The sequence below is a fragment of the Amblyomma maculatum genome, chromosome 1, assembly GCF_055883805.1.
Source record: "Amblyomma maculatum isolate TAMU_Amacu chromosome 1, ASM5588380v1, whole genome shotgun sequence".
Lineage (NCBI taxonomy): Eukaryota > Metazoa > Arthropoda > Arachnida > Ixodida > Ixodidae > Amblyomma > Amblyomma maculatum.
Window position 1 is genome coordinate 274,045,384 of NC_139344.1, and position 25,888 is coordinate 274,071,271.

Here is a 25,888-nt window from a genome sequence, read left to right on the forward strand (position 1 = left end):
CTGAACATCTAGTCTCTCCTATTGTGCTTACCTATTTTGGCCTAATAAATTCAAATGTAGAGTTTACCACTGCGATACACTCTAGCAGCGATACTAATTTGGAGTTCAGATTAATGAGCATGACATTTCTGCTCCCTACCTCCCTTACAGGATGGCTTTTCTGCGTACCGGCATGTCCCTTCGTACTCTGTATAAGGGACTTCGTCACGGCCACTACAAAGTGTTTGGCAAAGCCCTCCAACTAAAGCCCTCATCAGCTGGTTATCAAAGCTCTCCATGATCTTACAGCAGGATCTCTACAAAGCACATTCTAGCGCTTGCTTCATGATTGCTCGCTTGATTATGTTGATATACGCTGAATCCCTTTTGATCTTATGACTGGGCTGATAACTTCCTGAGCACATAGGTATTTCGCCTGCCAAAAAGGCACCTTCAGACCACAATAATGCACCTTGACAAGTTGGCGCGAGTGCCGCTCCAGTGCTTTTTGCCTACGTGGGATCGCAGACGACTGCAGCACAACCTCGATCGTCTTGTCCATTTGTAAATATGGTGGACAGGAATGGAAGCTGGCTCGGGCATTTTGAAGCAGCTTTGGGATATAGATAGATGGCATTGAAGGGTAGCCTTTCCATCCTATAGCTTTTTACTTCACTGCCTCCTGCCAATAGTTAATCATTCTTTGCTTGAGCAATGCTAGGGCTCATTTTTAATATTTTGGCAATAAACTCTGTATGCCTTTCCAACAATCTTGAGAAGCTTCCTAGTGATTGACAGCTTTGGCTTACCAACCCATAACGCTTCAAGTATGGTTTTGTCTGCCGTACGTCTGGCAAGCAAGGTGTAACTGACAAAGAGGCTCAATGGTGAAGTACCTGCTTGGTTTCACAGCAGAACCATTAGAATAACTCATGCAGCTTTTGCAGTCGGGACAAGTTTTTTTCTTAACGGCTCACAGTAGTTTGCGCTACCTGCTTTCTTGCTGATCTCGCTTCTTTCCACATTGTTCCAGCGTTCTGCTAAATTTGATTGCAGAACATCAAAACAGCCAGTTTGGAGCAGGGAAAGCTGTTTGGAGCAGAATGGAGCAGCGCTTCCACCCCTGAAAATAATACCCCTGTCACACAGGCGCTGTAAAGGCGTTTGAATAAAATGACACCTCCCCAAAAAGAGGTTCATCTGCAGACACACGACAGAGTTCAATCGCCTTTCCAGAAGTGGTCTTTCCCAAAAGTGGAGATCGCCGATCTCTTTTTCAAGATCTAGTGTCACGCTTTCAATAGCGTCCTGGGGAGAAAAGGCTGAAAAGAGATCGCCAGCACCATGTGTCTGCTATGCAATTCCTTTTCAATAAAAGTCTTTCAACCCTGGTAAAAGACCGCTTAGGTGAGTTTTTGCTTGCTCGTGTGACAGAGGTATAAAACATGCAACATGTTAGCAACGGGGCTGTTAGTAGTCGAAAACATCGTCAAATACCTATACTGAATTCAGACTTTGGCGGCAGCGGTGGCAGAGGCGGCGGCGGTAAGGCTGGCGTTTGGGGAGGCAGTATGCTTGTGTCAGTAGCAGCCTCAGGCGCGGGTTGCTGGGCCGAGGAGTCCTTCAACGAACTCAAACCAAGGTACTGACGCACGCCGTCCTCTACCTCAGGAGTGAACACTTGGTATATTTTAGGATTGACTATCTGGTCGACAAGATGATCCATGCCTGCCGACAGCATGCCGGACCTGGGAAGCGAACGCAGCATCAGTAACAAACGCATCGACAGGAGACGCGCCTAGCTGAGCAAAGGAAAGTAAATTAACTCACTCGTTTATCTCCCGGCGCATCATGTCTCGCACGTGGTTCTTGTTCAAATCGGGAGTCCACGTCTGCGTCGAGAGGAACTTCGTGATGTAGCCTTCGATCCTTTGTTTCAGGTTAAGGTAAGCCGGCTGAAACAGGCACAAAAACGAACATCGTTGCAACGGCGTCTTATACGCCAGCGCCACCACCACCACAACAAAAGAACACTGGAATTACCTTTGTGTCCACATCGCCCAGGCAGTCTCGCCGCAATTTATCGAAAAGCCCACGGGATTTAAGGTGGCTTACAATGCTTGCCGTCAATTCGGGGTCACCTGGCGGTAGTTCTCTTATGCTCGAGTTCGAATTCATCGTTGCGTTTAGTTACAAAGCATCTCAGCTAAGTGCGATAAATATGCATGCACACTAATGCGTCAAAAGGCCTGTGTTGCACATTCCACTCACGGAACTAGATGCACAAACCCAGTACGGAGGAACAAGCGGGATTTCACATACAGCCCTACAGCCACCCAAACGCTTACTCCTACGTTCACACGTCTGCCCTACTGTACTCACGATCGGCCATTTTTGTACATCCTCAGTTGCGTATTTCAGTCGAACGAAATACCTAGTCCTAGACCAACAGATCCCTAGACTTCAGCTTTAATTTACATGGTTTACAGAATTTAAAATTTACATATTATTGCGTATGTGACAAATACTGTTCCTTTCCCTGCGTGTGAACAAATTATTTATTTACGATTACGACTGATGTATAGCGGATGCAAAATATGGTAGATGAAGGGTCACTAGAAGGCTGGGCTAGTTGGTTTCTAGTAAAATTATGAGACATTATCTAAGTCCACGAAAGTTTCGTGCCCTGGAACAATGTCTTACAATAGACAAGCGTCACATTTGTAAACAAAGGCGGCGCTGCGATCGGTAGCGACGTAGTCAAAAACGCAGCGTGCCCAAGGTCTGCGTGCCTACACAGCGCCCCAAGTAGCACACATTATAATAACGTTCCATATACGTTGCACATGCTACACTAACATTAACTGTTATTTATGAAAGTAGTTAAATCGTTAGAATTGAACATATAATGTAATAGTTGTGCTAACAACGTTACTTAACTTATGAGACCTAAAATACTGTAACATAAGTATGAATGTTGCTATTAAGTTATAATTTAAACAATAATCTATATGTTTAACTTCAAATGTTCATATAACGTTACTGGTCCAACAGAAAAGTAACTATGAAGAGATAACTACAACCTAACGCAAGGAACTGCATGCAAAGGGTTAATGCATGAGATATGTACCGACTTAAAAATTTACGTTAATAAGGCTTGACACTTTATTATAATTCAGGCTTATAACCAATTTGTAGAGTTCACAAGAGCATTGTATGAGATACAAGTGAAAGATAAGGAGGATATTATAATTCAGGCTTATAACCAATTTGTAGAGTTCACAAGAGCATTGTATGAGATACAAGTGAAAGATAAGGAGGAGGAGGAAACAACTTTATTCAAAGCATTACTAAGTGTCGAGAATGTCCTGGGTCAGGTAGGCCAAGGCCAACAGGTAGGCCAAGGCCAGCTGGCCAGAGGCTAACCAAGCACACATTGGGGGAGGAGAGTGCGGAAAGTGAGGTGATTGAATTGCGACAGGGCATGGAAACATGCAAAGTTCCAATGTTCCAAGTTTGCATAGTGTTCAGAACAATTTGGGCATGCAGGGGAATGAACCGATCGGGCAGGAGTAAAGTTATTTAGTCGTATGCGTCTAAGAATGCGTATTTCCGTGGTAGGAAGAAGAAGTGTATGTGGAGTTTCTTTAATGTTGTCATAGTGAATATTGATTTCTTTTTTGCAGAGAAGAGTAGTGTCCCACGTGGGTGGATGTATGCTGATCCAAAGGGTAAAATAAACATAAGTTTGTTTTCAAAGTGTTATCTATTTCTGGAAGAGTAATAGAAGACAGGAATTTAGACAGCATCTCAATTTGAAAACATGTAACAGCCATTTAACTTTATTATGTGTGATAGTTGAATGTAGTAGCGCTTCAATGCATGAATGGTTTAAGAAAACTAAATAAACATGAATCACACAAGCTTTCATTAGTGTGCAGACACATGCACAAAGGAAACCATTGTGGAACTAACTGAAGGCAGTGGAGAACTTTCAAACTTAAGAGAAGCAACACAAGGTAATAAACTCATACATGCCATTCATACATCTACATATTTCTATCAGTGACATGGCACTCATAAAGAACAAATTGTAGCCCCTCTTAAAGTGCAAAAACAATGGCAAAGGGAACATAAAAAAGGTGGCAAGAACAGAAAAAACCAGACAGAGACTTGGCCCTTTATGCTGTGTTTCAACAAAGCAAGCAATGATATGAGGTGGTAAGTGCAGTATTTGCTACAGCTTGACCATGTAAACCCCAACAAGTGAGAAAACGTCTGGCTGCCATCTAACAAGTAGTACAGCTATGCACCTGGGGCACTATATGCTTGCTTTGAGCAATAGATGTGGCTGCTAACAGTGACAAAATGTGTTAAATAGTAAAAACATGCAGCTCACAGTAGAAAATAAAAATCCAATGGCTTCCATATGAATTCTTCCATATGACTCGGCAGCAATAATGGCACCCACCTGCTGTCACCTCAAGGATCTTCACTTGCATACATGCACTTTGCTATTCACTTGATCTCCGATCCCTTAATTTGTGCCTCCAAATTACCTCATACATTGTCATAAACACAGACATATGTTTCACGTACAAGATAATCCAAATTGGACATAAATCCCTGCTTTAACCAAACTGTACATACATGTCTGCATAACATAGGAGTCTGTAAGGACTCCTGGAATCCAGGAGTCTGCAAGGGCTCAATTCTCATCTCAAAGGAGTTTGCCTAGGTGGCAGCTCTTGTCATCTTGGCCACGTAATGTGGTCTTGTAACATTACACAATGAGGTGACCAACTATTTCCTGGCCACGTCACCTGCCAACTACCACCTGCCCGAGGCAAACTCGTCGTTTTTCACCGACAATACCAATGACAGTGGATTCTGTGAAAAGTGGGCCCTTTAACAGTCGCATTAATGCATACAAACAACACCATGCCATAGCAACCAAGGAAGGCATTGGAAAATTTTTTTCCTGGTATGGAGTGTTCATTTTGGTGGAAAATTGACTGCATAATTGTTAACACTGATAATAATATTCCCCTTCATGGATCACTGCCTTGTCGTGGCGGAGGGGCTTGCGAAACTCGATGAAGTCGTGAGCTCTGCTGTGTAGGGCCACCCAAGATAGACAGGTCACGGCAGAGAGTTCTGACAAAATGTGATTCACTGGAGAAGGTAATGGCAACCCACTCCAGTATTTCCTGCCAAGAAAACCCTATGGCCAGTCACAATACCATTAATGATATGGCGCCGGAAGATGAGCCCCCCAGGTTGGAAGGCGTCCCACATGTTACAGAACTGGGCATGGTCTTACTGATTGGTTTCCGATCGAGAAAGGAGTGAGGCAAGGCTGCATACTGCCACCCTGCCTATTTAACCTATATGCAGAGTGCATCATGAGGAAGGCCGGTCTGGACGAGTGTTCAGCTGGAGTGAAGATTGCTGGAAAACGTATCAACAACCTTAGATATGCGGATGATATCACTTTAATGGCAGAATGTGAAGTGGAACTCAAGAGACTTCTGATGCGCATACAAGAAGAGAGTGAGAAGTTTGGGCTTAAACTGAACATTAAAAAGACAAAGATCATGGCGTCTTGCCCTATCAAGTCCTGGAGCATCAATGGACAAGAAGTGGAAGCTGTGACAGATTTTCTCTTCTTGGGCTCCAAGATTACCTCGGAAGGAGACTGCGGCCATGAAATTAGGAGACGCCTGCTTCTGGGAGAGAGAGCCATGGCTAGCCTTGACCGCCTAGTAAAGAACAGAGACATTAGTCAGCCAACCAAGATCCGTATAACTCGTGCTATGGTCTTTCCAGTTGTGATGTATGGATGCGAGAGTTGGACTGTGAAAAAGGCTGACCGCCGAAGAATTTACGCATTTGAATTGTGGTGCTGGCGGAGACTCTCGAGAGTTCCTTGGACTGCCAGAAGATCAAACCAGTCGATATTGTCGACCAAAAGCCCTGACTGCTCATTGGAGGGTCAAATTCTAAAGTTAAAGCTCAGCTACTTTGGTCATCTGATGAGAAGAGAGGAGTCGCTGGAGAAAGATTTGATGTTGGGAAAGGTTGAGGGTCACCGGAGAAGGGGTAGGCAGCGAACGCGATGGTTAGATGGCATCCTCGAGGCACTGCAGATGAAGTTATGTGATGTTAGGAAGATAGTGAGAGACCGGAAAGCGTGGCGTGACATGGTCCATAGGGTCACGAAGAGTCGGACACGACTGAACGACTGAACTGAACTGAGATAATAATATCACAAACAGGAAGCAAAGACAACCATGCAGTCATGTGTTAGTTTGGGCTGTGTAAAATAAAATGCCCTGCCTGCACCATCTTGCGACACAACAAGCTAGCCATGTAGTCAGTGAGATCTGAATCACACCCTTGGTATGCGACATGTAGTGAGCACAGTTGTGCTATATGAGCGAAGGTCTGTCTTCCCCCATGGCCGTCACCTCTTTGAAAAAGCAACAGAATTATTTGACTCCCGACTCTGTCGAGTTGCAGTTAATTTTTTACACATTACTTGAAATTAACTACAATTCATACAGAGCACTTTTGCTTCCATAAAATGTTCCTTTAAAGGTCTATGGTCACATCAGTTTTGAATGCATGTTTCCTTGTTTAAAATGGTGCATCAGACACTAGCCTACAGGAATCACTCTGCTATATTCACTAACAGCACTAAATTTATAACAGATTTTCTTCCTGGTGATGTAAGAATATGCCTTCCTTCACCAATCGAATGATGGCATGAAAAAATAGCAGCATGTTTAAACATATGTTTGTTGTCACTCCACCACTTGAAGCAGGCTAGCTTAAGTATTGCAGTTTAACACCAACTGCATATCTCAGCCATTGTTCTATTGATAAAACCAAGCTTAAAAAAACCTCTAAGTCTAACAAAATCTATTTTAAATTATTTAGCAGTTGAAGACCAACACAATGCAGTGATCCATGTATTCTAATTTCAAATGCATCATTTGAAAAAAGAAAGCACTCAAATAAAGTAGATGCTTACAGTCTTTCGGGCCTCAACTTTATGACATGGCTTATTTTTATTATAAGGTCCACATATCTTCTTTTGCTACAGCTTTTGTCACCAACCAGATTTGAAGAGTTAAAATGTTAATTTTTTCAGCTATCAATTACACTGGATACTCCTACTGCATTCCAAATCTGAAGCAGGTCATGCACTTTGGTGAAGTGTTCTGCAGTTATCAACAACTAATCCACCTAATTTTGGGAACAAGAGATAAAGATATGTTCTTAAACAATTACTTCCGATAATAAAGAGAGAACCTTGAGCTTTCAGTTGGGACGGTTAGCTTCCTCAAGCATAATAGATGCGTTAGATAATCGTGTTGACAAAACGAGCAGAAATTCTACTCCTTTCGCATGGCAGTAAGCACAAAACATATTTACAGTGATATAAGGTAGTCGACTTTCGAACCTGGCATGTTTTGAAAACATTCAAAACAGCGTATTTTATCATCTTTTTGCACAGCAGGGCGCACAAAGTAAGAAAGTGACGCCTAACACTCTTTAAAGGAGCGTGCCGGCAGAGGTGGCTTTGAGGCGCCCTGTCCTCAAACAGGGACGTTAACATTCAGAAGTGCATGCAAAGCTGAATATGCTCGTAGCAAGGATGATAACCATTATTTCGGTTACAGGCCCTTCCTCCGATAAATAAATACTAATATTTTCATCACCGCAGATTCTTAACAGTACAAAATGACAAAAACAAGAAGAAATAACGGTTAGCTCCACACAACGTAGCCATGTCCATTTTTGCCGCACTTTTCAGGCAGGATTGCTTTTACTTCGCGTAGAATGGTGCCAGTTGTCCAATAAAGTTGCTCAAGGCGAGTGTTTTGAAAACATTCAAAATGGAGTTTTTCATTGCCTTTTTGCACAGCAGGCCGCACAGTTTGCGTTCTCTGCGTACCCATACAGGGACATGGCACCCAGAGGGGTAAATGCCCTTCCCTTTCAGTTATACAAAGTATGCGTCATCCAAGAGCACAACTTGCCAACTCGAATATTTTCAACACGCAGAGTAGTACAAAAGGAATCGCCCTGCAATAACACTGAGGTGAGTTAGCATTGTTATCACAAAACACTGCTAGCATAAATCTGCGTGCAGAGTCACAAGGAAGTCGCACAGGAGCATTAGCTTCAAAAGTTCGGCTAGTTGGTATGTATTAATGGCTAAAGGTAGACAAGAACAAAAAAAACGAAGAGTGCAGGGAAGATAGCACAATACAAGTGCTTGTGCCGTCTTTTCTGCCATCTTCATCTTTCCTGCACTCATCTACCATAAACGTAGAAGCATGCCTGACATCACAGCATGCTCAAGAGGGACAAGGAAATGATGACCCAACAAAATTGAGCATGGTGGTAAGTACATATTTAACAGCCTACTATTGAAAGTCTGTAAATTTGAAGGAGCTACGTATAGGTCACATATCTGACATGCAGCTTATGAGATAAACACACATTGTAGCAGGCTTTACATAACAGTGCGTCTCCTGATGACTATGTAGTTGCATTTTGAGCTTCTATGCTGATGCAGTAACTTGTCACAAAAAGCATTTCATAAGGTGCTGTTTGCAGTGTTCTGGCTCCACTTTGTGTACTTCCTGTTCACAGGTAGATGCAGGGTTAGCAATAAGGCAGATTGCTCACACTTAGCATCATTCCAAGGTACTCACCTGATAACACCTAATCAACATTCGTACAATTTAAGTAGACTTACTGTAATAACTCATGTGCCCAATGATTAAACCATAAGTTGCATAGCTATCTTTTGCACTTGAGTCTGCTTATGGTGTCAAGTGATTTCAAGACTAGCGAAGCTACTCTTGCATTGCCTTGTCCTGGAGACTATTATGTACTTTGAGCACTGCAAGTCCAGCCACTCTTAATATATGAAGGGGCTGTCAGATAAACGAGTAGTTGAAGGACAAGAGACCTCAAAGCAGTTGTAAGACTACAAGAATTGCAACAGTGGCCAGCCTGAAGTCACTGGACATCTCATCAAGCATTTAGCAGGCCTGCGTGATCTGCACCCCAAATACTTCACAGTTTGTGCTTGCATAGCATAAAGCTGGCCCCTATATAAATGCAAAGTTTGCAGGTCTGCCCACAGTCCTTGCTGTAGCAAAGCTTTAGGAGTGGAGCATCCGGATTAAACTGCAAGCTAAATGCTTTGCCCTAAGATGTGCACATACTTGGAATGCATTGCAGCTTTCCCATTTTTGCTTGTAGGATATCATCAATATAACTGAGCATTGGCTACTTTCACATATTGGCGATATTGTTTTGTCACATACACAATACATTGATTCAACACCTTGGAAACAGTGCAAATTGCAGATGGAGTGGGGAAGTGCACAAGTGCTGTACTGTCCTTTCCTGGTGTGTGTTAGCCCTTTGAATTGCTTTCTCAGGTAATGCCACGGTCTATACAGCTAATCAACTTTATGAGAGTTGGGGCACTATTCCACATATAATAAGCATGAAGAGAATTGCCTGATAACAATGCCCTAGGGTGAGGATTTCAACCATTTAGAGTTGTCTTTATGGTGACATCGCAAAGCACTAGGGTATTATCACTTCCAGAGAAAAACGGCTGCCATGGTTAGGGTTTGATCTCCCGGCAGCCAAGCATTATAGGAACTCAACCACCACTTTGATAGATGAGGGAACGTCAGGAATCCCTGTTGCAGTTACCTTGAAATCTCAAGCGGCTCTGGCCTTCTCAAAAGTATGCAGCCCGAGTAAAGATCCAGGGAAATCCTTTGCACATGTTTGAAATATCAGCAAAGACTATAAATCTCTTATGTTCGCAGTGCCATGTTTGCGATGCCAGCACAAATCCCACCACCAATTGTCTCTGTAAACAAATTTTTCAATCTCTTGCTAACCAAGCGGTGTTTGTTTTACGCAGCATATGGATAAAAAAATTATTTCTTCACTACACAGTATTTACTTTCCTTTTGGCCAGCATTTCAAGCATTGAGATGCAGCTAAATGGCCAGCACTAAGTGGATACTGCTGTGATAGGGCAATATGTTGCACACAAGAATCTAACCGCTTACTTTGAAAACGAGCTACATTTTGTAAAAATGCTACCTTGCACGTCGCTTTCCATTCAGCAGCACATAAGTCAATGCTAGTAGCAGGTACTGCGAGTGTTTGAAAAAAAAATTACGGGGGACACTTCAGCTCTGCATTTAAGGGTATGAAGCGATAGTGTAGGCTACCAGCCCACATATAAAGCCCCCTTTAGCCAGGCTGTATGAACATGCCTGCGTGTCCTAGGTAGTTATGAACGTGAACACGGCAGAGCATGACGCGCTGTACAATCAGTGCAGTCTAGCGTGTGCTGGCAGTGACTTCGCGTGCGAAATACCCGCAGCTAAGGCTGTTAGATGAGCGGATGCACTTCCTCCCACCTTCCGCTTGTTGCTTGCAAACACCCAGTAATAAGCAATAACAAAAACCAGGCACAAAATGACATGGCTGTCTGGTCGCTTTCCCATGCATGTGTAAAGTGATAATCTGATGGCGGTTTCCAACTGCTCAGGTAACATGTCTTCCTTTACGGCAAGAGTGCCTGGATCTTGGGCAAGTGCATTTGTAACCGAAGACAAGGGAAAAAAAATGCATACTGTTATTTTGAATCAATCGGCCATTGCATCGCTCGTCAGATATTCTTAACAATGGAGTACGCTGCCATTTATTCCCGGTTGACTTTCCAGAAGTGAAACAGAAATTTATACAATTACATTTTTAAAGTAACTAAAATTATGTGTTTCAATTTCTCAATTTTTCAATCTTGGGCAAGTGCATTTGTAACCGAAGGCAAGGAAAAAAAGAATGCATACTGTTATTTTGAATCAATCGGCCACTGCATCGCTTGTCAGGAGTAAGCTGCCATTTATTCCCGGTTGACTTTCTAGAAGTGAAACAGAAATTTATACAATTACATTTTTATACTAACTAAAATTATGTGTTTCAATTTCTCAAGAAATGCCACTGCTCCCTCTCTAAACATTTTGCAGTATAGCTGTTATCGCCACGTGTTGTAAAGAGCCAACGCAGCAGATTGCCGGGGTAGACGATTGCAGGGAGTGCATCCGCTCATCTAACAGCCTTATGCGCATTTCTCGCACGCGAACTTCCTGCCAGCGCTCGCTACGCTGTGCATTGCACGAGCGGCATTCTTTGCTGTGTTCCGCTCGTAAAATTTTTCTACTCTACAGGCAATGTGAATGCAAAGGTCCTGGAAGGCTGATTCTGATGTCACCCTCCCATATGAAAGGAGAAGCCCCAAGCTGGCAGCTCCTGCCAAATGTAATGCCAGGAAACCCTACGTGCAGTTAGTGATGGGCCATGTATAGGGAGCTTGCACGAAACGCTGAGAGCGCCATTTTCCTGTACAGTGAAGCAGTCGACCGTGGAGCGGGCCGCGCAAATAGTGCCAAAGCGATGGTCTACTGTGTGGTTGTGGGCTGTAATAGCCAAATGCAGACTTAAGTGCAAAAGGCGAAGTCCGAACAAGACAACTGCGAGTTTTTCAAAATACCAAAGGTACGCTTGCACGAATACGACAACAAGACCAGCGATCGGAACGTCGCAGATCACAGGTCTGCGGGGTTGTCGAAGTATCACCAAAATAGTTTAAATAGCTTATTTTGTTGCAGCGGTTGTGAAGACCAGCTGGTTTTTGCACTGAATGTATTTTTCTAGTGCCTTCTTAATCTTCAACCATTTATTTTTAATTTGTTGCCTCTACCGTATCACGATCGTCTGCTACCAACTTGAAGGCCGTGAAAGTGCGACGGGTGCGCGGTTCAGTTAACGATTTCGACGGTATCGATCAGAGTCATACTCCCCAATTTTTCTGTGCTTCATTAAGTATTATTTACGCATTTAAGCTAAGCTAAAGCGATGACCTATGTAGTTCCGTTGAGTGACTTTCTGGTCGTCGTCTAGACGCAGAGCTATCACAGTTTATGTTCTCGGATGCTGTCATTTGTCCCTTTACCTGGCGCGTCCTCATAGCAGAAAAAAAGATGAAGCGCTGTAGGCGCCCTATAGATGACCTCAGTGAGCGGCAGGATAAGAGAAGAGTTCCAGAAAGTATTCAAGAACATGTTTCAGGCATTTTTCCGACCGCCTTGAATTCCATTCAAAGGGGCGGAAATGCTAGCACACAAGCTGAGGACAGTCACCTCGACATCAGAGCACCAAATGTTTCGGATGAGTCAGGATCCATAGAGTCAGTAGAACCTAGCTGCAGCTCCAAGGCTGGAGAAATCAGAGATGACACACTCAGTACAAGTGAAGAACAGCCAAGCAAGGCTGGAGAAATCAGAGATGACACACTCGGTACAATTGAAGAACAGCCAAGCTTGGCCAGCGAACTGGCAGCATGGGCCTGTGATACAAAAGCTTAAAGTATTAAAGAGGCACGGTCACCCTGAACTGCCTGGTGATGCGAGAACCCTCCTGAAAACGCCAAGAACTTGCAATGTGAAAGAGATGGGATCTGGATTGTACCATTACTTTGGAATCAAAACAACCTTGCAACAAATTATGAGCAGTGGTAGCATACTGGAGACACAATTTCACTGCTGGTAAATATCGATGGGCTCCCCATATCAAAGTGTTCAACAAAACTGTTCTGGCCCATTTTAGCATCAGTTGCAGAGAATGACAAGCTACAGCCATTTGTTACAGCTTCGTTTGTAGGCAATGCAAAACCCGACAACGTGCAGGAGTACCTGGACGATTTCATTGCCGAGATGAGTACCCTGCAGACAGAAGGTATAACTGGAGGTGGACAAAAGTGCGCAGTGAAACTGCATGCATTTATTTGTGATGCACTAGCGAGGGCATTATTGAAGTACATCAAGGGCCACGGTGGGTATTACAGTTGCTAGAAATGTACTCAGGAGGGAACCTTTTCTGCAAGCACCAGGAAAGTTATCCTCCCAGAAGTCTGGTGCCTACTAAGAACAAACGAATCATTCTGAAACCAACAGCAAAAAGAACACCATCACCAACATTCTCCACTACCTGCTTTGCAAATTGGCATGGTGAGTGATCTCCCACTCGAGTACATGCACCTTGTCTGTTTAGGTGCAATGAGGAGGCTTTCCACTACTGGGTGCAGGAAGGGCCACGCAAGACAAAGCTGCCGGCATGTCTTCAGATTGCCATTTCAGAAATGCTAATGGAGTTTCAAAAGTATGCACCTCAAGAAATGGCCCACAAGTCCAGAAGCCTCTGCGAATTAGAAAGATGGAAAGCCACGGAGTTCAGAAACTTCCTCTTCTACTTTGGTCCTGCAGTACTGAAAAACAACATTGAGAAGTGCTACTATAATCACTTCACGAAGCTTAGTGTTGCACTGTCCATCCTGGCATGCCCCAGGCTTTGCCAATTAAAATTAAATGTAGCAGAGCACCTCCTCAGAGAATTTGTTATGAATTCTGAGAGCCTGTATGGTGAAGGAATATATGTATATAACATACATTCCCTAGTGCACCTTCCTGCTGATGTGGAGAAATTTGGACATATTGATTCTTTTTCTGCATTTCATTTCGAGAACTTCTTGGGTGAACTGAAGCAAGACCTGAAGTCTGCAAACCGGCCACTCCAACAAATTGTCAAACGCGTTTATCAGCGAAATCAGTTCCTCAGAGCATGTCGTTAGGCAAGCAAGTTTGCATAAGCCACACGATTCAGACCCTACACCACCAATGTTCACTGGCGAACAATTTCACAAGATTGTTCTCGCAGATATGGTTGTTGAAATTATTGCCGCTGATTTGTGCCTTCTCATGGAAGATGGCAATGAGGTTGTTGCAACAAATGTTCTGTCCCACGATGAAGACATTGCAATCTGTTTTACCAAGATACTTTGTTGGGCAAGTTGGTAAACATCCATTGCTAATTTAAACAGCGCGAACAAGACACAGGACAAGATAAAAGGAAGCCACAGTACAAGCGCTGACTCACAACTCAGCCTAAGCCTTTACTCCAAGGCCCAGATAAAAACAAATATGACGAAAACGAAACAATCACGTGAAACAACCCCTGGGTTCACCTGCTGCACAAAAAGTCACTCAAAAAAGACATCTCTTTGCTTGAAAGAGCAAGAGAAGTCTTGCTGACCCACTTATTGTCCCTTGAAATAAAATATAATTTAACTATCTCTCTCGTCTTTTCTTTGTGGCGATACAAAGATGACAAGAGAGATAGTTGAATCATATTTTAGACACAGCAGGTGAGACTTGCACCACATACATTGAGGCAGTACTGAAATTATGCAAGACCGTCGACAGTCGGATGGCCGAGGAAGACAAGGTAGGCCATCTGCTCAAGGGCATTGCGGAAGAGGTCTACCACTTTTTCATTGCCAAAGACAACTTGAGTTCGGTCAACGACGTTATTTGACACTGCCGGACATTCGAGGCCCTCAAGACACGCCACATTAAACGAAAGTTTGGGCGACTGGGAAATGTCACCACCGTGGCCAGCGTCGAAGAATCTCCATCCCCAAGTCTCCTGTGCGCCATTCGTGAAATCGTTAGGGATAAAATTTCACAACGTGAGCTGCTTGCCCAGCCACTCTCTGGCTTCGTGGATGAAGCATACGCTTTTCCAGCCCATGCACGTACGTGCCCACCAACGTCCAGCTATACACCAGCCAATGACACCGACTTCGCCTTCCGTGAAGACCTGGACACCCCGCAACCAAGGCCCAACCAGATTTACCGGCAATTCTCTTATCAGCACAGAGACCCTCGGTCCTACTCCAACCGTACACCGCGCCTACCGCGGAAAAGCTACGTCGACCCGGAACCTACATTTCAATATTCGTTGCGTCCTACCTCGCAAGAGTCCAGTGAAGCGCAGCTGTTTGATCGGCCTATTCCTGTGTGCTACCGGTGTGGTGTCGCGGGTCACATTTCCTGCTGCTTCAATCGGCACGCACAGTTCAAGAATCCTCCGACGGCATCGCACCGACGAGCCGTCCAGCCCTACATCGACAGCTATCGGCCAGAATATCCCTCCTCGAGGGGCCGTTTTCAAAATGAAGGGCTCCGCAGCCATTCTCCAGCGTCTGACCGTAGTATGACACCGCCTCCGTCATTTCGTGTGCGCCGTTCCCCGTCACCACGGCGCCGATCTCCACCACCAACGCAGGAAAACTAGCCAGCATGGCCAATGGAGGCGAGGTCACTGGACAATGTGCGCTGCTACTTATTATTTCTCTGTGTGCGTGTTAAAGAACAAGGTTAATGTGCTTGTTGATGGTTTACCTACAATGGCATTGGTAGACACTGGTGCTACTGTTTCAGTAATGAGTTTAGATTTTAAGAACCTTTCGAAAAACAAAGTTATGTTTATTTGGGACAAAACTGCTAATTTTTATGGAGTAAGTGGAGAGTTATTGTATCCGGTTGGGGTATGCAGCGTTAAAGTTTCTTTAGGGGGCACAGTATTTCCGGCGGAGTTCGCAGTACTGCCCCGATCTACACACAATGTAATCTTGGGAATTGACTTCCTGCGTATGTGCGGTGCTACAGTTGATTGTCGAACGGGAGAGCTAAGTGTTAGTGGTTCTCTTCCTCGTGAACTTTTGGAAGAGACGTCAAATAATGAAGACGTTTTGTGTGTATGTGATGTTTTCGTACCACCACATTCTGCAGTGTGCGTTCAGGTGTCCTGCTCCCGTCCTATTAATGACTCTTTTGAGGTTACTGTGGCGCCTCTTAATTTACAGAAAAATGTATTAGTGCCACATTGTTTGGTTTGCGTGAAAGAAGGCCGTACCGGACTGTGGACTATAAATTTCTCACCGGAACCAGTTGTTTTTCCAGCAGGCTCTAAACCAGCTTCATGTAGCGCAGCTCTCCCGAATTATGTGACTCTCGTTACTTCTTTCCTTGATAACCTCGCTACTAACTCACCTGCTGACGAGAAGCTTCCTCCGATGATCAGCGCACCGTTGAACACCTCACAACGACAGATGTTGAAGAACCTCTTATCCCAGCACATGTCCATCTTTCATTTCGAGCAATCCGACGGCTCTTAACGTTTTCCGCTGTCCCGCACATGCCACAGGATTAACACGGGATCTGCCCATCCGATCCGCCAAAAGCCGTACCGCGTGTCGCCGTCAGAGTGCAAGGTGATCATCGAGCAAGTTAAAGACATGTTGAATAGGGGCGTAATTCAGGAGTCCTTCAGTCCTTGGGCTGCTCCCGCGACATTGGTAAAAAAGAACGGAACATGGCGGTTCTGCATCTGCTATTGTCGTCTCAACTTTATCACTAAAAAGGATGTGTATCCTCTCCCGCGCATCGACGATGCCTTAGATTGCCTTTTCTCTGCATCTTATTTTTCTTCGGTTGATTTGCGTCGGGGTATTGGTAGATTCCGATGGATCCCACTGACAAAGAAAAAACTGCATTTGTTAGGCCGGACGGCCTATGTAATGCGCCGGCCACTTTTGAGAGATTTATGGATACAGTACTGCGTGGCCTCAAGTGGGAAATCTGCATGTGCTATTTAGACGACGTTGTTATTTTTGGCCAGACTTTTACTGAACATAACACGCGACTCGCTATTGTTTTAGATTGCCTGCAGAAGGCTGGCCTCGTCCTGAATTCTAAAAAGTGCCGTTTTGGTGAGCATCAAGCGCTGGTACTTGGACATCTCGTCGACCGCGATGGAGTTCGGCCAGATCCACAGAAGACTGCAGCAGTTTCAGCATTTAAAAGACCCCAGAATCAAAAGGAGCTCCGCAGTTTTCTGGGGCTTTGCTCCTACTTTCGACGATTCATCCCAAGATTTGGCGACGTCGCTTACCCTCTGACGTCCCTTCTACAAAATGACGTCCCTTTCGACTGGACCTCAGATCGTGACGCATCTTTCCACCAGCTAAAGTTTCTGCTTACGTCACATCCCATACTACGGCACTTCAACCCCTCCGCTCCGACGGAAGTTCACACTGATGCAAGTGGGATTGGTGTTGGTGCTGTGCTTGTGCAACGTTTGGCAACCGGCGAGCATGTAATTGCGTATGCAAGCCGCTCCCTCAGCAAAACTGAGTGTAACTACACTGTTACGGAGCAAGAGTGCCTCGCAGTAGTTTTCGCTGTTCAGCGGTTTCGGTGCTACCTACATGGATGCCATTTTACGGTTGTGACGGGCCATCATGCCGTGTTGGCTCGTCAACCTTCGTGATCCATCTAGTCGACTGGCATGCTGGGCCCTTCGTCTGCAGGAATACAACTTCACGGTCTCGTACAAGAGTGGCCGCAAACATGCCGACGCAGACTGCCTATCCCGGTCTCCCCCTTCCTACGACCGAATGTGACTCTGCTGACTTTGATCACTACATCTCCTCTGTTGTTCCCGAGTTTCCTGCCGCCTTGGCTCTGCGGACTGCGCAAGAGACCGACATAAGCCTCGAGCCACTGCTTGCGACGGCGCAGGATTCCACAGCTCCCAGCCCATTCTGTCTCCGTGATGGTCTTCTGTACAAAATGCTTATTCCAGCACAGGCACGAATTTTCTACTTGTGGTTCCCGAGAGTTACCGCTCGTGCATCCTACGTGCCATGCACGACGACCCCATTTCCAGTCACCTGGACTCTGCATGAACCCTCCACCATGCCCGCGACCGATTTTATTGGCCGAAGATGAGCCAGAAGACTGAGCGATATGTGGCGAGCTACACTAAGTGCCAACGGCACAAACGTCCTACGTCCACGCCACAGGGCCTGCTGCATCCTGTGACTCCACCACATGGTGTATTTGAGAAAGTTGGAATTGACCTTATGGGTCCCTTCCCGAAATCTTCCGATGGAAATCGCTGGATCATGGTTTGTGCCGACTATCTCACCCGCTACTGCGAAACGGCCGCTCTTCCTTCAGCCACCGCTCACCACGTGTCCATGTTCTTGCTCCGTTCCGTCATCCTGCGCCATGGACCTCTGCGAGTGATCATCAGTTATCGAGGTCGGCAGTTTACGGCAGATGTTGTGGAAGAGCTTCTCCATTTGTGCTAGTCCCATTTTCGACACTCCACACCATACCAACCTCAAACCAACGGTTTGATGGAGTGCACCAACTGCACACTCAACATGCTCTCTATGTACATTGCATCAGATCACAAGAACTGGGATACAATACTGCCGTTTATAATGTTTGCCTTTAACACTGCAACACATGAGACGACCGGCTACAGCCCGTTTTTTCTTCTTTATGCCCGTGATCCTCGGTATCTACTCCACCTGTGGGAAGCGAGAAGGGGACTGTTAAGAAGATGGAAGAAACAGAGGCACAATCGAAAGCTTAGGATGAAAACCGTGGAGATCACAAAGAAGGCGGCGGAGTACGCTGAACAACTGATGAGAGCCAACTGGGGCAAATTCTGCGACTCTCTGCAGGGGACGCTCAGCACTTCCAAGACATGGCGAATCCTAAAAGCCATCATGGACCCCACCAAGACCAAGCGAGAGGGGCAGAAGTCGCTGGAGCGGTTGCTACACACATTCCCAGGCACGAAGGAAGATGTGATCAAGGCCGTCCACGACAAATGCTACGGAGTAGAGCTAGAGGATCCATATCCATACGCAGAAGATTACAAAGGAGACCCAAATCCGAAAATGGACGAGCCGATCACGGAGGAAGAAGTCCGGATGGCAATAGCAAGTGCCACGAAACACAGCAGCTGGTGATGACAAGATCACTAATGGCATAATTCGGAACATGAGCAACAGCAATATCAAGGCACTGGCGCATTTCATGAACAAGCATTGGGAAGCAGGAATGGTGCCAGCACAGTGGAAACACTCGGTGGTCATCATGATCCAGAAACCCGGGAAAAAATTGGCAATAGAGAATTTGCGGCCCATTTCTTTAACTTCGTGCCTGGGAAAGATTTTCGAGAGGGTTGTCAATAATAGACTGCAAAATTACTTAGAGGATAGAGCTCAGATGCCGGACACCATGTTTGGCTTCAGAGAAAAGCTATCAGCCCAGGACGTTCTCCTGCAGATCAAAGAGGAGGTCTTGACGGGTATCCCACGCTCGACAGAACACGTAGTTTGGCAGTGGACATTAAAGGTGCATTTGATAATGTTAGTCGCAAGGCGATCTTAGATGGTCTGGCAGACACGAATTGTGGGACCAGAGTCTACGAGTACATTAGGAGCTTTCTGAGTAACCGGACGGCCGAAATCAAGATTGGTAATATAGAAACAGAGACCTTCCCCCGCCCAACAAAGGGACACCTCAAGGAGCAGTCATTTCGCCCACGCTGTTCAACGTGGCAATAATTGGCCTGGCCAGGTGCCTCGAGAAGGTGGAAGGCATACAGCACGCTATGTATGCTGATGACGTCACCATCTGGACAACCACAGGATCACTCGGGGAGAAGGAAGCAAAATTGCAAGAAGCCGCATCTGTCATCGAAGAATATCTAAAGCAGAGTGGCTTGGAGTGCTTATCAAGAAAATCAGAACTGATCAGATTCTGGCGAGGGAAGGGCAACCGCTCTGCTCCCACAGATCAAGGCCACAAGTTCGAGATCCGGCTGCAAGGGGAGACAGTACCCGAAAAGACAACCGTGAGGATCCTGAGGATGTGGCTCCAATCGAATCAAAGTTGTCAACACACACTTAATCTGATCAAGACCTCGACCCAGCAGGTCGCCCGAATGATAGCACGGGTGACCAGCAAAAAGATGGGGATGAAGGAGCCCGACACACTCAAACTTGCCCGGAGCCTCATTATTAGCAGAGTAGCGTATGCTCTACCCTACTTCAATATGACCAAAGGAGAGGAAGACAGAGTGGACGCCATCATCAAAATGGCGATCAAGACCGCACTCAAGCTCCTCAAGAACACACCGAACCACAAGCTAGCAGCTCTGGGTCTGCACAATACAATACAAGAATTAGCAGAAGCCAAATCAAGTCACAGCTAAACAGACTTCTACAAACGAGGATGGGAAGACGGGTGTTGGAAAGACTGGGATATAGCACACACCTACAGGCTTATAACAAGACAAGAGAGGTATCGCGGGAAGTCAGAAATTGGTACCGAGTTCGGCCCATACCAAGAAACATGGACCCCCGCCTGCACCCGGGAAGGAGGCAGGCAAGGGCAGAGTATTATGAAAAAACATTCGGCCAACAAGACACGTCAAGGTTCACCGACGCAGCCTTATATGAAACCAACGCAAAGAGGGCGATAGCCACGGTCACAGACTGCAAAGGCCGGGAGGTAGTTAGCGCCTCGATCCAAAACTGTACAGTCACGGAGGCAGAGGAAGTGGCTATCGCACTGGCCATTAGGCAAGGAAGAGAAACAGGAGACAGTCTGACGATACTGTTGGACTCTCAATCCGCGTGCAGAAATTTTCAACGGGGTAAATTATCTAAGGTAGCGCACCAAATCCTTACTTCCACAAGCGAGCCAACAAAACAATACACTCAAACACTAGTGTGGATTCCGGGGCATGCAGGGATCACGGGGAATTTGTACGCAGACAGGGTAGCCCGAGGACATGCAACCTACCGTGCGCCCAACAGTCTCTCGACAGAGGACCTGATTCCGCTTGACCCTGACTACACCACAATACTACAACACTACAGAGGCTTGCGGAAAGTATATCCGGAGCCGCATAAAAAGCTCAGCAACGAGGAGGCCATAGATCTGAGGCGACTACAGACGGGCACCTTCATTAATTTACACATATTACACATGATGCATCCCACGACATTCAGAGACGAGTGGCCGTGGTGCGGGAAGACCCCTACCCTGTACCACATAACATGGGAATGCAGCTCACATCAACTACAAAAAATTGAAAACCCAAATGAAAGACAGTGGGAGGCTTTGCTGGCCAGCTCTGACCCAGAGGCTCAGCTCTACCTGGTCACAAGAGCTCGCAAACTGGCGAAAGCCAGTGGTGCCCTGGACTGGGGGCGCCAACCACTCGTCAACCTCGGTTGAAGAGGCGAAGAAAAAGATCCCCGAGCAGTTAATAAAGTTCACTCACTCACTCACTCAGTATTACCTCGACACCATTCTTCCCTATTTCGTCCATGACGAACCTTGCATCGCCGAAACTCTTTGTCGGGCCGAAGAAGCTCGCCGTCTCGCCCGTTTGCGGATTCTGACTTCGCAAGAGCGTTCCAAAGCTTGGTACGACAGACAGCATCGCCATGTGTCTTACGCACCTGGAGACTTAGTGTGGCTTTGGCGACCTCTCCGGAAACCACGGAAAATGTTGGTGCATTACGCTGGCCCTTAAGTTTTTGTCGACCGCATCAGTGACCTGAATTACGAAATCGCACGCATGACTGCAACTGGTCGTCACTCAGCTACAACCGAACTCGCTCATGTCGCCCGGATGAAGCCGTGCCAATCCCGTGGGAATTATTAACTCCCTCGCCCAGGAGGGCTTCAGCTGTCCTGGGGGGAAATGTAGCAATCCTGAAGAAGAGGAAAACACATAGCAGAAGAAAGGGAAAAGGACGTTGAGAAAGACTAGGAAACTCTCGTGCCCATGCCGGACTCGCAGCCGTTCACCAGCTGAGTTCTCTACCTCCTCGACCTGTGCAGCGCTCTGACGTCAAACACCCGACGTAACAATATGCTCTGTGTGAACATTAATGTCAGACACAAGCAGAACAGACACAACTATTGTCTTCTTTAATGCTTCTCACATGCTGCATTATAGTTTCTAAATGACCAGCTAGGATAACTGCCACATATTGGAGCATCCTCCAAATATACTTCACATCCTCCTGCCTCTTCTGCCATCAAAAGGAAGTAGCCTCAAAGGAAATGGTAAGGAGATTTTCTTGTGTGCAGTGAAGAAAAATCAAAGCAGGTATTCATGCAAACGAGCTCCATGATGGTTTCCAATAGAAGCACCGGCAGCAGGATTTTGGCTGATGGTTCCATTAATACAAAGACAGCTTCCACAAGGGGCCCCATGTGTCTAGCATTCCTTGGACAATATGGACTCAAGACCCATTTTCAATCATATCACCAAAAAAAATTTGCACCGGGCCAGGCAAGTTGTTGCAGATACTGGTAGCTCTTTAGCAGCACTGGGGTTGGACCTCGCACCTCTCGCACACATGATGTATATGACATTGTGCCATGATAATTACTCAGAAGATGACACTCTCTACAGCACAAGTAAATATACTACTTTTCTGAAACCATTCCAAGAATCAATCTAAAAATGTTGATCCTGAAGAGCGCATAAAGAACACATGGACAACTGCAAAAAGATGGACACACGAGCGCTAAAAACACATTGCAAAACACATTGCCACAACCTCTTGGTGACCTTAGGCTATTCAGGAAAAAGCCACAGCCCCTTCTGCATGAAACGCTGCATGTGCTAATGTGGGGACTGCTTCCCGCAAGGAACTGCAGATTTTTTGCTCTCATATTGCAAAATTTGATGCTTATGGCATAGAAGCTCAGAATATTAGGCATCTTAGCCAAACATCATTTCCTCTCCGTGCAGTTAACCCCAGGCACATAAAAACCTTGTAAAATGCCACTGATGATACATGAAAAATAGTTCATTTTTGTAGCTGAAGTACTACACAAGGGGCATAATAACTTGCCATGATCTGCTGCAGTATCCTCGTTAAATGATGCAATGTGACAACCACTAGAGAACACGTTTTTGCAACTGGACTGCATTTATATGTTCAGGCATTGCTTATGTTAGATTCCATACTTTCTTTCGATTCAAATAACATGCAGCTTACACAATCGGTTATATTCCTGTACTTGTGATCTTTTTTTCATTTACTTACATAATATTCACGTTCTCACAGTGAGCCCGTGAGCAAGAAGAGCAATAAACATTGCATCAAAGAAGCATAAAAAATATAACAGTATACTTGAGAGGATAGCAAACACAACTCTTGATATACAAAAAGTTATGATCAAGCTATGAGCAATCCATTACTTCAAAGTAAATGCGCTTCCTTAATTGTGAGGTTCCACTCATCTGTACAGTGGAGGTCACTGACTTAATTAGGTTAAATCTAATGCCCTGTATAGCCTCACTGATTGAGTATGACACTCCAATCTTTCATTCTATACCGTTTTGGACCAAATTTTACTTTTCAGATGTTCTCAGTTGTACACTTCACAGACTAACAACATCGCTGCAATACCATCAGCTTGGGTGCTAAAAAACAAAGCCTTCTGGCCACCTTTCAAGAATTCGGCAAAAGTTAATGCTGCCATCAAGCACCGACGTCAGCATGAGACAGAGTGGCAGCAGTTTGCTTGCAGAGTCCTGTCAAGCACAGGTAAGATATAAAGGCCGCTAAAAGTCATTGATCAAAAATTACCTTTCTGCTATTTGAGAAGGTAACACTACCCAGAACTTTCCAGCTTTAGCTTCTTATTTCACGTGCAGCCTGGCAGTGACCAGTCAGTGACCTGGGAGAGAGAGCAGCCCAAGAGTGGCACCACAAAGGTGCACAGCTATAATTCCATTTGAGATTAGACAAAATGAGTACACAGTGCACTAGCACATATGACAAGGCATTTCAGCTTGTACCTGACATCATCAGGCTAGAGTAACAACAGCTGCATAATACTGCTTCAGAGCACTTATTGAAACTACAAAACATTCTGAATTTGCACAACAGCCTCAGGTGCTGCTAGATCCTTGGTGCATGCACCTGTATGTTTTCTTGTACGCTACTGTGTATTGTGTAGGCAAAGTGCTGTATTGCTGTAACATTTAGTATGGCTAATATTTAACACTTTCTCACTGGAACTATATACAAGAGCCACTACAATAAACAACTTTAATAAAGTATGCTTTTATGCCTACATTTTGTTTTTGCTTTGTTTTTGCATCTTATATGCATATGCACTAGTAATGTCAAACATGGCTATATACTGCTACTGGCTTTCTGTTTGCAGACAGCTATGAAGTCGCACGCAGGGGGGCTTTAAGAGCTGATGATCAATCGAACCTGACATCAGAACCGGAAACAGTAAAAAGGACTCGGCGACCACCAAAGCAACTCGAGGATTTCGCTTCAGACAGTGACAAGTCACAATAAGACAGCAGCCCAAAATCATCCAACGATGGCTGCACACAGTTCCTTACGCAGCCTCCTAAGCCGATTTCTCCCCTTTGCATAAAACGATGTGCAAAGCAGGCTACCAGCCGCTCTTTTATTACCCTTTCCACCAGTAGATACTCCCCTCCGATGTAGCTCGACTTCGCCCACTGAAGTTGATGGAGTATTCACTGTGCATTCTTATTGAAGAAATTGAAAAAGATCAATAAATCTTGAAGCAAAGCTAATGCCGAAATGACAAGACAAGTGTTGGACGTCTTCAGAGATAAGGTTGTGTATAAATCAGAAACAAAGCTGAAGAATACGTACTGCCAGGTTCTTGTTCATATGAAAAAAACATAGAACAGTTCCTATTTAATTCGTCGCCAAGGTGCTAGCATATGACATGAAGGTTAGGCGTCACACGTTCTAGGACACGTGCTGCTAGATGCATTCCTCACATCTATGGCGGTTTTTTGGCAGTATAGTTATAGTGAACTAGAGTAGAGTGTTCGCCTCCTTTTTTCTGCACTTTCTCACCTTGCATGCGTGGCAGCATAAACCCGGTTGTCATTATTATCACAACCCTACCACAACTAAACTTTACCGCAGCTAGCTCTCAAATGAAATCTTTTGGCTAGCCCCACCATGTCGTGGCTCGTATTGCATTAGATTGGATTATTTGCAGCACAAAGGCACAGTTATACTGCAACAATTGCTGCATGGTTCAGCTGAAACATTTATATTAGTTGCACTGTCGTTTATGGAGTACAGTACAGACTGTCTTCTTTTCTTTTTCCTGAGCTACGTCCACTACGTCCACAAAACTGGTTCCAGTTTCAGTTCTGGTTTTCGCGGGAATTTTGATTTGATTTCAGGGTGATAGTGAATTACAATTTGATCAAAGGTTGAAAGCAGAAAACAAACATACTTTCTGTTGCAGGTCTGCACATGAAACAAACTTTTCACAGCAGATACCTGAATGACAAAGTGCCGTTTTTAGTCTAATGTAATTAACGCGAGTTTTTTTTCATGGTTTTTTGCTTTCAATGCGATCCGCTGGGTCCAAACAGTGCTTCCAGTACAGGAGAGAAAGAGTTTTCGAGAACGACGACGACGAATTAACGTTTTTGATGAGACTAAAAGGGCCATCAATTTAGGAAACAACAACAACAAAGGCCATAATTTGTATTGAGGGTACTTTTTTAAGTGCTTATCTCACGTTATATTCGTGGTTTTATTTTTCCTCATCATGCAAAGCCACCCCTCGCATTATATTCGCGGTCGCGTTACATTCGAGTAAATACGGTACCTTAGATATGCATTACTGAAACATAAATGAAGTTCGTTAATAATTTTATAAATGCAGCTAGTATCCTTTACATTTCAAACACGGTTGCAATTAATAAAGGCATTACTTATACTGTACTTGCAGATCATATTTCTCAACTAGCTCAGCCCTCTGGAACTGCTTGTAAATGAGGGAGACCTAGTATGGTCTCTAAAGACGACTGTCATCCATGCGAGACAGGTAAGAAGATGCTTCTTTTCTATTTAAGTAACAAGATACAGTTTCAAAAGCAAGTAGGGACATTTTGTTTTTGTTTTTTCATATAAATTGTACGGTTCTGTTACTCTTACTGAATTTGTTTTCACTCAGAACAACTGGCAGCCTAGTTAGCAGTGAACAAAATCATACGTCATATTTCCATTTTACTAAAACGGTAGCTGTACAGCTAT

General features: G+C 45.0%; 1 protein-coding gene and 1 pseudogene across 3 annotated transcripts in view; one reads left to right on the forward strand and one right to left on the reverse strand.

Annotated features, from left to right (window-relative positions):
- The window catches only part of LOC146206578 (uncharacterized), a 48,420-nt gene extending 23,595 nt beyond the window's left edge, over nucleotides 1-24,825 (reverse strand). The window contains exons 1-4 of one of the 3 annotated variants that reach the window (XM_084591310.1): nucleotides 24,689-24,825; nucleotides 23,423-23,513; nucleotides 1,810-1,934; nucleotides 1,477-1,727 (exon numbers count right to left, since the gene is read on the reverse strand). In XM_084591310.1, the coding sequence (XP_084447436.1) occupies nucleotides 1,477-1,727; nucleotides 1,810-1,832 (274 nt within the window). In that variant the 5' untranslated portion in view covers nucleotides 1,833-1,934; nucleotides 23,423-23,513; nucleotides 24,689-24,825. Of the gene's footprint in view, nucleotides 1-1,476; nucleotides 1,728-1,809; nucleotides 1,935-2,022; nucleotides 2,383-23,422; nucleotides 23,514-24,478; nucleotides 24,615-24,688 lie in introns of those variants that run through there. The other 2 variants (XM_084591311.1, XM_084591309.1) reach the window with 2 other exon arrangements.
- LOC146206579 (uncharacterized) lies at nucleotides 12,328-13,723 on the forward strand (annotated as a pseudogene).
- Nucleotides 24,826-25,888: the final 1,063 nt, after the last annotated feature.